Source organism: Neoarius graeffei, chromosome 13, assembly GCF_027579695.1.
Source record: "Neoarius graeffei isolate fNeoGra1 chromosome 13, fNeoGra1.pri, whole genome shotgun sequence".
In the NCBI taxonomy this organism is placed as follows: Eukaryota; Metazoa; Chordata; class Actinopteri; order Siluriformes; family Ariidae; genus Neoarius; species Neoarius graeffei.
Genome location: NC_083581.1, coordinates 50,707,524 through 50,718,742, shown reverse-complemented (window position 1 = coordinate 50,718,742; position 11,219 = coordinate 50,707,524). Strand labels below are relative to the sequence as shown.

At 39.6% G+C, this 11,219-nt stretch overlaps 1 protein-coding gene across 1 annotated transcript in view; it reads right to left on the bottom strand.

Annotated features, from left to right (window-relative positions):
• Positions 1–6,221: 6,221 nt before the first annotated feature.
• sycp2 (synaptonemal complex protein 2) overlaps positions 6,222–11,219 on the bottom strand; it is a 68,932-nt gene continuing 63,934 nt past the window's right edge. Inside the window, 6 exon segments of the mRNA XM_060936878.1 lie at positions 6,222–6,403; positions 6,492–6,548; positions 6,631–6,709; positions 7,800–7,858; positions 8,036–8,135; positions 8,228–8,322. Coding sequence (XP_060792861.1) covers positions 6,326–6,403; positions 6,492–6,548; positions 6,631–6,709; positions 7,800–7,858; positions 8,036–8,135; positions 8,228–8,322 — 468 coding nt within the window. The 3' untranslated portion in view covers positions 6,222–6,325.

Sequence of the window (11,219 nt, the reverse complement as noted above, 5' to 3'; positions counted from 1 at the left end):
TATCATGGCACGAACAAAGGAGATTTCTGAGGACCTCAGAAAAAGCGTTGTTGATGCTCATCAGGCTGGAAAAGGTTACAAAACCATCTCTAAAGAGTTTGGACTCCACCAATCCACAGTCAGACAGATTGTGTACAAATGGAAGAAATTCAAGGCCATTGTTACCCTCCCCAGGAGTGGTCGACCAACAAAGATCACTGCAAGAACAAGGCATGGAATAGTCGGCGAGGTCACAAAGGACCCCAGGATAACTTCTAAGCAACTGAAGACCTCTCTCATATTGGCTAATGTTAAATGTTAATGCTCATGAGTCCACCATCTGGAGAACACTGAACAACAATGGTGTGTATGGCAGAGTTGCAAGGAAAAAGCCACTGCTCTCCAAAAAGAACATTGCTGCTCATCTGCAGTTTGCTAAAGATTACGTGGACAAGCCAGAAGGCTATTGGAAAAATGTTTTGTGGACAGCTGAGACCAAAATAGAACATTTTGGTTTAAATGAGAAGCATTATATTTAGAGAAAGGAAAACACTGCATTCCAGCATAAGAACCTTATCCCATCTGTGAAACATGGTGGTGGTAGTATCATGGTTTGGTTCTGTTTTGCTGCATCTGGGCCAGGACGGCTTGGCATCATTGATGGAACAATAAATTCTGAATTATACCAGCGAATTCTAAAGGAAAATATCAGGACATCTGTCCATGAACTGAATCTCAAGAGAAGGTGGGTCATGCAGCAAGACAACGACCCTAAGCACACAAGTCGTTCTACCAAAGAATGGTTAAAGAAGAATAAAGTTAATGTTTTGGAATGGCCAAGTCAATGTCCTGACCTTAATCCAATCGAAATGTTGTGGAAGGACCTGAAGCGAGCAGTTAATGTGAGGAAACCCACCAACATCCCAGAGCTGAAGCTGTTCTGTATGGAGGAATGGGCTAAAATTCCTCCAAGCCGGTGTGCAGGACTAATCAACAGTTATCGGAAATGTTTAGTTGCAGTTATTGCTGCACAAGGGGGTCACACCAGATACTGAAAGCAAAGGTTCACATACTTTTGCCCCTCACAGATATGTAATATTGGATCATTTTCCTCAATAAATAAATGACCAAGTATAATATTTTTGTCTAATTTGTTTAACTGGGTTCTCTTTATCTACTTTTTGGATTTGTGTGAAAATCTGATTATCTTTTAGATCATATTTATGCAGAAATATAGAACATTCAAAAGGGTTCACCACAAACTTTCAAGCACCACTGTATATTGCCAACAACCTCCACAGGGGTAAATGTATCACAATCCACTGTTTGAAGACTTTGAGAGCAGAAATACAGAGGCCAAACCACAAGATGCATATCACTCATCAGCACTAACAATCAGGTCAGATTGGAATTCACAAAGAAATACAGATATGAGCCACAAAAGGTCTGGAACCAAGATTAACCTCTACCAAAGAAGAGCTAATGTGTGGAGGAAGAAAGGATCTGCTCATGATCCAAAACATACAAGCTCACATCCACTATATTTGTCCATGCAGGTTTCACAGGCCGTAGAAGAGGGTTTTCTTCTGTGAAGAAAGTTAAAATAGACATACAATGGCGAAATCCTGGAGATGACGTCATCCATGGAAAGTGCTTATTCTTCCAGCTTTCCTGGTATTTGGTGCAGTTAATGACAGAAGCTCCAAAGCAGGGGCACAGCACCTTGAGGCGAGAACAGCAGCTGTGGACCTCCGCTCTGAGGCTGGAGAAGAGGGGCCATTATGAAAGGATTTGTGATATGTTAACACTGAGTTTTTAAACTGCTGAAAGAAATCAACTGAGTGAAAGTTTGTGTGCATGTGAGATCCACTTTAATGGAAAGAAGAAAAAAAAGTGTCATTTAAGGGGTGTAAGCCTATTCATTAAAGAGTTTCATATGAAATGTACAAATTGCAGCCTGTTCAAACAGAGTGGTTAATGTCTTTATTTGGGGAAAACGAAGAGTGACCCCCCCCCAACAGTTTAGTCAATTTGCTTTGTCTTAATTTCAGTAATTTTGGTGCAGAGTCCGTGACTTCACCTCACATAGTGAAGTATTGATCAACCAGACGGGTTTGTTTTAATGGTCGTGAGCAACCCAAACTAAGTCACCCATGCCAATTCCTTAATCTTTAATGAATTTTTGCTTGAATTCACATAAGGTGCCCTGCAACACTCATGACTGCTGGTGTGTACATACTAAACCCTGAAAATTTCATATACAGAAAAAAAAAGGGTTAAATTTAGAACTCAAAAGGATTTGTTGACTTTTCCCTCTGGAAGAGCCTTGAGGTTCTTTGTAGAATGCTGTAATAAACTTTCCCTTTATAGAAGGCTTTAAGCCAGGGGTGTCAAACTCATTTTCACTAAGGGCCACATCACCAAATTTCTAAGTTCATTCATTATTCATGGGTTGATGTAAACCACTTTATTAAAGTGTGTGTAGGAGCCATAAATACTTACTTTCTTATTTTTTGCTTTTCATTATGGTGTCAGCTTTATGGGTATTGGTTTATTTCGTTTGTGTTGTTTTCATTTTATTGGTTACTTTTGGACATGGTGTGGCGCTGGGCGTGTACGGTGCGCAATTGGGAGCCTTAATTAGCCTTACCTGACACCTGTGCTTCAGTTCGGTTTGGCGTGGGGTGAGCATGGGGAAGGCTATCATTTGTGTACCACGCATAGCACATCGCATGGACTCACCTAAAACTTCTGTTCGTTTCGATGTTATTGCTCTGCCTTGCACTTGGAAAGACTATTGGAGTCTAAATGAAATGGAGAGCAATAGTGTGTTTTTCATATTTTATTTTGTATTACTTTTATAGTTTATATTTAATTTTTGTTATTTATTATTTCAAGGACCCTTCTGTAAATCACTCTGTGACGTTGGCATCCTCAATAAATAAATAAATAAATAAATAAAAAGTAATCGAGGGCCAAATAATCACTGAACATCCATTTAAAAAGAGCAATCATGAAATCTGCATGGCAAAATGATTAGTTTATTCAAGAGGTTTTGAACACTTTCACTGGGAATCAGTAAAACAACTACTAGGCTAATTTCCCATTCAATTCATTTGATTCCATTTCAGTACATGTCCAACTTTTTGTTTGATAGCTTTTAACATCGAAACATAAGAAAATGAGTACTTGCTTCCTCCTCCATCTTGTCCTGTTTTGGGCTAGCCTCTCAAGTGTGTTCCAGGTGTGGCCCCAGCTCTTCATCACAGCCTTAACATCACGCCTCCAGGTGTTTTTGGGGCGTCCTCTTTTCCACTTGCCCTGGGGATTCCATTTTAAAGCTTACCTTGTAACACTGAATGTTTCCTCAAGGTGTGGCCAATCCATCTCCAGTTACACCAACTGATTTATATTTGAATGGGTTCCTGACTTGATCGTTCCCAAAGATCTTCGTTTGTTACTCTGTCTGTCCATCTTATCTTCAGAATTCTTCTCAAACGGTTAATAAAAATGAGTGCAGTCAATAATTTACATTGAATATGTCAATAGGCTATAAACTTGCCTGTCATCACCACCAATGTGGCAGTAAAAACTTAATTTGGTTTCAATAGGGACATCTGTAAAATTCAACTTCCATACATTTCCCATTCATTCATTCCCGATAGATTCAAGTATATTCCAGTGTGTTTTGTTTGATGTTTTTAACACGTAACATACAGTAGAATTAATAACATTAATGAAAATAAGTGCAGTCAACAATTTACTTTCAATATAAGAACCTGCCTGTCCTCACCATTCAAAAACTACGTGGCAGTAAAATGCACGCGCGTCTCCGTATTATCTAGAGACCCGTCGACCTGTCTTTTCAACAGCCAATACTAGAAGTCGATGGGTAATTTTCTGCAATAATGGCCTTCAAAATTCCCATTAGAGAAAATTATGATGAAACAAAAACAAGCAATGTTAGTTGCACTGGCAGATCAAAATAAACACCAGTAGACAAGTGGGGACCCCAAACAACACAATAAATCTGCATCCCACAGGTGTCTCTCTCTGGTACAATGTTTGCTCTCCCTTATTTCTGAAGTGGGACGTGATTTGCTGCTCCGAACCAATAGCACGCTCCAATTGGCCAGCATGCTGCACGGCAACCAACCATAGTCCTTGCTTCAAACTACAGCCAGGTTGCAACAGAAAAAGGTTGGCCTCTGCAACCAACTTAGCATCTGTAAACTGGACCGCCTTATTTGTCTAAGTTACACCAAGACAGCCAACTTAGCATCTGTAAACTGGACCGCCTTATTTGTCTAAGTTACACCAAGACAGCCACTGAAGACTTCCCATTTGAGGAAGTCGCAGAACTTTTCATGCAACCTCATCTGAGGCATGTGTGAAATCTCTAATCAGAGATGTCCAGAAGCGCAGGCAACCGGCAGTTTTCTCCGGCTACACAGATGGTCTGCACCGACTACTCGAGCCCAGAAAAAAAATAAAAGCTTGCCTTTCAACGTTCAAATGATTTAGATCATCTCCACTGCCCATAATTTGCTGCAAATCCAATTATTTCACTACAAAATTGTTTTCGATTCGGGTCATGACTGGAAACGACACCATATTTGTTGATTGATTCTCACGCTCTGAGTGGCTGACTGGACCATGCTGTAGCATATGTACGGTAGTTATGTTACAGAGCCAGGCAGCATACTACAGAGGGAAACTGAGAAAGCCAAGCACACACATCTGGAGGGAAATTTCATACTTATTTTGCAAGTATTTTACAGGGAAATGGTTAATAATTTATTAGCGGAGAGTGCACCAGAAAGCAAATAAATTTCAAAAATTTCTGGGGGGCTTGCCCCCCCCCCCAGCATTAGCCGCCTACTACTTTTTTTAGCTGGTTACTTCAGATTTTTTGGAGAACCCTGTTTAATGTTTACATACGCTCAATATGTACATGTACCGTAAAGGTGAGCTTCTGTGGTTGAAAGAGCCATTACCAATTTACCAGACCATGCTAATCAGGACTGAGCATTGCAAAATTAGGTACAAAGGCTACATGTGCTATAAAATGGCATAAAATAAAGAATTTTCTTGAAATAATTTGAGCTGACTGATTCCTTTTTCAGAAATTGACGGCCTAAAACCACCTTATTTTAAGAGCTTCTCCCAACTGCTTTATCATGCCAAGATTGCACCAGAGGGCCCCAAATTTGCTTCAATATTTAAATTTTTCCCGGACATCCTCCCCCCAGCAGTTCTTCATCGAGCCATCAGACACCCTTCTCTCAATTTCTAGATAATACCCTAGGGTGTGTGTGTGTGTGAGAGAGAGAGACAGTTGCAGTGAACAGAGCTGTGAGCAAACTAAACAAACTGGCTTACTCTTAACTTCCCAAAACAAGTAGGCTTTTGTCCACTTTTCCTGAAAGCTTCAACTCCATCAACTTTCCTTTTCTTTGACAGCGTCTTGACACTTGACAACAAGAAGCTAATTCGCGATCTTTCTTTAGTTATCAATGACTAGCTGTTTACTGTACTTGAAATAGGTCGTCACCACCTAGTGGATGGATGACAAATTGCGTTTCATGGTAATGGTTGACGCAAAGAATGGAGACTTGACACCCCTGCTTTAAGTATAAATCCTTCAGAAAGTAAGAACCATTAACTATCCAATAAACTCTTGAAAAACCCATTCTAATCTAAGCTGTCAGGAAGCAGTAAGAGAAACAAGCATTCAATCAGCATTTATTATTCTACTATCCCAAAATAACTAACTAAGCATCCAGAAATCCATCAATTTACACACAACCTATGAACTCATTGTCCATACTGCAGTGTAGTAATAATGACATTAGATATCAGTTCGGAATAATAAGCTGGAGATTGCACCAAAGGCACCGGCTAATATTTTGATCTGTAGTAAAAAAAAGACAAAGAGGTTCCCATTCCTGTCATGCATTACTGCTGTGAATATATGTTTTGTTGTTTTATTTAGTAACTGACCAGTAAACATAGCTTTGGGGACTGAATGTAAGTGTCAGGGGTAACATTTATTCATGAATAAATTTTTATACATTTTATATGTTTTTATAACTGTCTCTTTCATAAGATTTTTTTCTACAGCTATTCATTATTAGTATTTAAAATCACTATGTTTCAGAGAGCTAAAACTACAACTCTGTCCAACAGGACTATAACAATTAAAATACAAAATCAAAGTAATAAATACTCAACATTTTAAATAGCATTGTAATTTAAAATTAATATTGAACCTATATTGCTGAAAAATAAGAACGTTTTTAAAACATCCTGAACTTTACTTGTAACCAAGTCCTCCAGTTGGCTTCTATTGTAAAAACATGGGGACATCTGAAAGGAACAAGGTCTGTAGTCCTCTACGTACACTCTGCAATTCTTCCTCATGCTACAAAGAGAGCAAAGCATTTTAGTTTGACAAGAATAAATACTATGTTTTTGACGAACAGAAATTCTGAAGTAATACTTTCACCCACCATCTGCCTGAATAAGTGATCCTGAACAGATTTCATGTCTTTCTTCATCAAATGCATCTGAAAATACATTGAAAATGGAAGTCTTACTTTTAAGTTCTCAATGGATAGTGTATTACTCCTCAAAGTGTTAAATACGCACCTGTGAAAAAAAGATCTGCTCCTCATAGTCCAAGTTTCGGCATACATTTGTTTCAATTGTGCTTTTTAAATGATTGAGCCTGAGGAAAAAAGTCAGTGTGGTAAAATGAACAAAGGTAAAGTCTGTAAATACCGTGGGGAAAAAAGCTAATTCAACTAACTTCAAATTAATTTAATGTGCTGCTGCTACATGATTGGCATACAGATTACTGCATGAATGTGCAATTGTACAGGTGTTCATAATAAAGTGGACATGGGTGTATATTACTAATATGTTTTAAATTAATACTGCAATTACTAAATCAAGGCATCATTCTTAGTGTGAGCTGCATATACAGGCCACCTAATACGAGGCTAACATTTGGAGTTGATGTTGCCAAAGATATAAATGTGAAATAAGGAAATACCCCCATCCTGTCATTAACTGTCACTCTGGCTTATTCACAGTTTGAAATGGATACTCCCATCAGGGCAGCACTCTGCAAAACATAACTTGCTCTGTGGACCTTTATGAAAGTTTTCTATCCTAATGTTTTGTAAATATTAAAAAAAAAAAAAAGATTCATTATTAATTTTTGCATGAGCTAGGGGGCCACAGCTCATAAAAAACACATTTGTAAATTGTAGGCCATTTTGTACAGAAATATAATAAAAACATGGTTTTATTTAGGAGGAAAAAAGTAGTTCGGTAAGGTAATTGGACCAAACCACACATGACAGGATTCCCCCCCCCCCATTCATAATTTAATGATGATGTTGTCATCCTTTTCCCATGACACATGAATTAAAAAATCTCTCATTTGTGCAACCATCACAACGAATATTAAAGCCCAGCTGTAAAATTTTAAGTGAATTATATAAAAGCCGGCAGCATGATGTCGCCACCTCACAGCTCCAAGGTCCTTGGCTTGATGCTGAGCTCTTTTTGCTGTCTTTGTGCAGTTCCTGTACATGTTCTCCCCATGTCCTCAGGGTTGTCTGGTTTTCTCCCACCATGCAAAAACATGCCAGTAGGTGGACAGGCTCAGATAAATCATGTGAATGATTGTGTGTGCATGGTGCCCTATGATGGACTGATGTCCCATCCAGGATGTATTCTCACCTCATACCCAGTGTTCCTAGGATAGGCATTATTACATGAATAATTACCACTGATTTAATACGTCTCACCTTTGGGTTCCTCTTTCCAGGTAAGTATGGAAAGCTAGGGCTTGCTTCTTCCAGTAAGCCTTTAAAATAGTCAAACAGAAATATATTAGATATAACTCTGAACAGAAGGAAACTTGTATATAAAACACACAACCTTTAGATATAAATCTGACAAAATATTAGCTTTAAAATATTATTTTACATTATATTTCTGTGTGTGTGTGTGTGTGTGTGTGTGTGTGTGTGTGTATATATACAGTCAGCTCTGCTTCCATGTTCCGCAGAGATGAGTCATCTTGTTCCAAGTTTTTAATTTCATCCATTAGAACTTGTTTAACTGTCTCCAGCCTCTGAGACCTGCATGAAAGTTTACAGGGAAAATGCCTATGTTTGGAAGACCCAGCCACCAAAAATAAGATATTTGTGACCTTGAAGCTCTAAGGTCTGACCTGTACTGTTGCACTTTCATGGTTATAGTTGAAACATGTTGCTTGCAGGTCTTTAGGGACTGCTTGGTGAAAAGATCCATTCTCCTTGAGCGGTTCTGAGATACAGGCAATATTGTAACACGCAATCAGTGCATGTATTTCCTGACTCTCTTAAAAAATTTGTCATATGACGATAATTAACGATTATTTACCGAAGGCGAAGTAAATATCAGTGAATAATAACTGAGATGAAGTCAAAGCTATTATTCACCAATATTCACTGAGCCTGAGGCAGATAATTGTTTTAGTATACAGTGGTGCTTGAAAGTTTGTGAACCCTTTAGAATTTTCTATATTTCTGCATAAACATGACCTAAAACATCATCAGATTTTCACACAAGTCCTAAAAGTAGATAGAGAACCCAGTTAAATAAATGACACAAAAATATTATACTTGGTCATTTATTTATTGAGGAAAATGATCCAATATTACATATCTGTGAGTGCCTCGATTACATTCATTATGTCTTATATTAGATATGGTTAGTTTTTTCTTTATCAGACATCTAGTTTTAGGTTTGTTTACCTGACATGTTTCGACGTACGTAACTGTCGTCTTCCTCAGAGTGTCACCGGATGTTGTTGGTGACGCATTTTATCAGCTGATGTTTCCGAAGGCGTGACCTTCCTGTCTGGTTTGACAGGTCGGTCAAGTCTTCTGCTGTCCATTCGTCCCCTGCAAGATGGCACTCCAGGTATGGGAGAGCATGTATGCTCCCTCATCCCGGTTGATGGTCCTCGGGCTTCGCTTTCGGATCTCCATGGTCTCCCTGATCCAGCGCTGATGTTTGTAATCTTCTGTGTGGATGACTCTGGCATTCCCCCAGTCCATAATGTGATTTTCTCTTTTGCAATGGTCTATTATGGCTGACTTGTAATTTTCCTGTTGTGCCTTTTCTTTTATTGTTCGGGTTTGTCTTGTAGCTGTCTCCTTTTCGCACTCTTTCACATTGCCATACATCAGAGGAATAATGGAATGCATCCAAAGAGTAATGAGGAAACACATCAACAACACACCTGTCAAACCACACACACAACACTCCGTCAGATCCTGGTTCATCCCAAAGACAGAATACATCCGGAAAACAAATGCAACACCATATATGAGATTCCATGCCAATCATGCAATAAAACCTACATCGGGGAGACAGGGAGGAGCCTCACCACAAGGAAAAATGAACATAAGAAAGAGTGCGAAAAGGAGACAGCTACAAGACAAACCCAAACAATAAAAGAAAAGGCACAACAGGAAAATTACAAGTCAGCCATAACAGACCATTGCAAAAGAGAAAATCACATTATGGACTGGGGGAATGTCAGAGTCATCCGCACAGAAGATAACAAACATCAGCGCTGGATCAGGGAGACCATGGAGATCCGAAAGGGAAGCCCGAGGACCATCAACTGGGATGAGGGAGCATACATGCTCTCCCACACCTGGAGTGCCATCTTGCAGGGGAAGAACGGACAGCAGAAGACGTGACTGACCTGTCAAACCAGACAGGAAGGTCACGCCTTCGGAAACATCAGCTGATAAGATGCATCACCAACAACATCCGGTGACACTCTGAGGAAGACAACAGTTACATACGTCGAAACATGTCAGGTAAACAAACCTAAAACTAGATGTCTGATAAAAAAGAAAAAACTAACCATATCTGTGAGTGGCAAAAGTATGTGAACCTTTGCTTTCAGTATCTGGTGTGACCCCCTTGTGCAGCAATAACTGCAACTAAACGTTTCCGGTAACTGTTGATCAGTCCTGCACACCGGCTTGGAGGAATTTTAGCCCATTCCTCCATACAGAACAGCTTCAACTCTGGGATGTTGGTGGGTTTCCTCACATGAATTGCTCGCTTCAAGTCCTTCCACAACATTTCGACTGGATTAAGGTCAGAACTTTGACTTGGCCATTCCAAAACATTAACTTTATTCTTCTTTAACCATTCTTTGGTAGAACGACTTGTGTGCTTAGGGTCATTGTCTTGCTGCATGACCCACCTTCTCTTGAGATTCAGTTCATGGACAGATGTCCTGACATTTTCCTTTAGAATTCGCTGGTATAATTCAGAATTCATTGTTCCATCAATGATGGCAAGCCGTCCTGGCCCAGATGCAGCAAAACTGGCCCAAACCATGATACTACCACCACCATGTTTCACAGATGGGATAAGGTTCTTGTGCTGGAATGCAGTGTTTTCCTTTCTCCAAACATAATGCTTCTCATTTAAACCAAAAAGTTCTATTTTGGTCTCATCCGTCCACAAAACATTTTTCCAGTAGCCTTCTGGCTTGTCCACATGATCTTTAGCAAACTACAGATGAGCAGCAATGTTCTTTTTGGAGAGCAGTGGCTTTCTCCTTGCAACCCTGCCATGCACACCATTGTTGTTCAGTGTTCTCCTGATGGTGGACTCATGAACATTAGCCAATGTGAGAGAGGCCTTCAGTTGCTTAGAAGTTACCCTGGGGTCCTTTGTGACCTCACCGACTATTACATGCCTTGCTCTTGGAATGATCTTTGTTGGTCAACCACTGCTGGGGAGGGTAACAATGGTCTTGAATTTCCTCTATTTGTACACAATCTGTCTGACTGTGGATTGGTGGAGTCCAAACTCTTTAGAGATGGTTTTGTAACCTTTTCCAGCCTGATGAGCAACAACGCTTTTTCTGAGGCCCTCAGAAATCTCCTTTGTTCGTGCCATGATACACTTCCACAAACATGTGTTGTGAAGATCAGCCTTTGATAGATCCCAGTTCTTTAAATAAAACAGGCAGGGATGAGAGTGGCTCGTGATGAAAAAATCTGAAAAATTAGCCGGGGGTCTGGGGGCCACAGGACCCCAGTGAGCCCCCGGGAGCTCATGGATTTTAGAGATTTTTTTACCCTAAAAACCATTTATTTTATCATCAAAATTTTACAAATATTATTGAAATACCATACCCTGTTTGC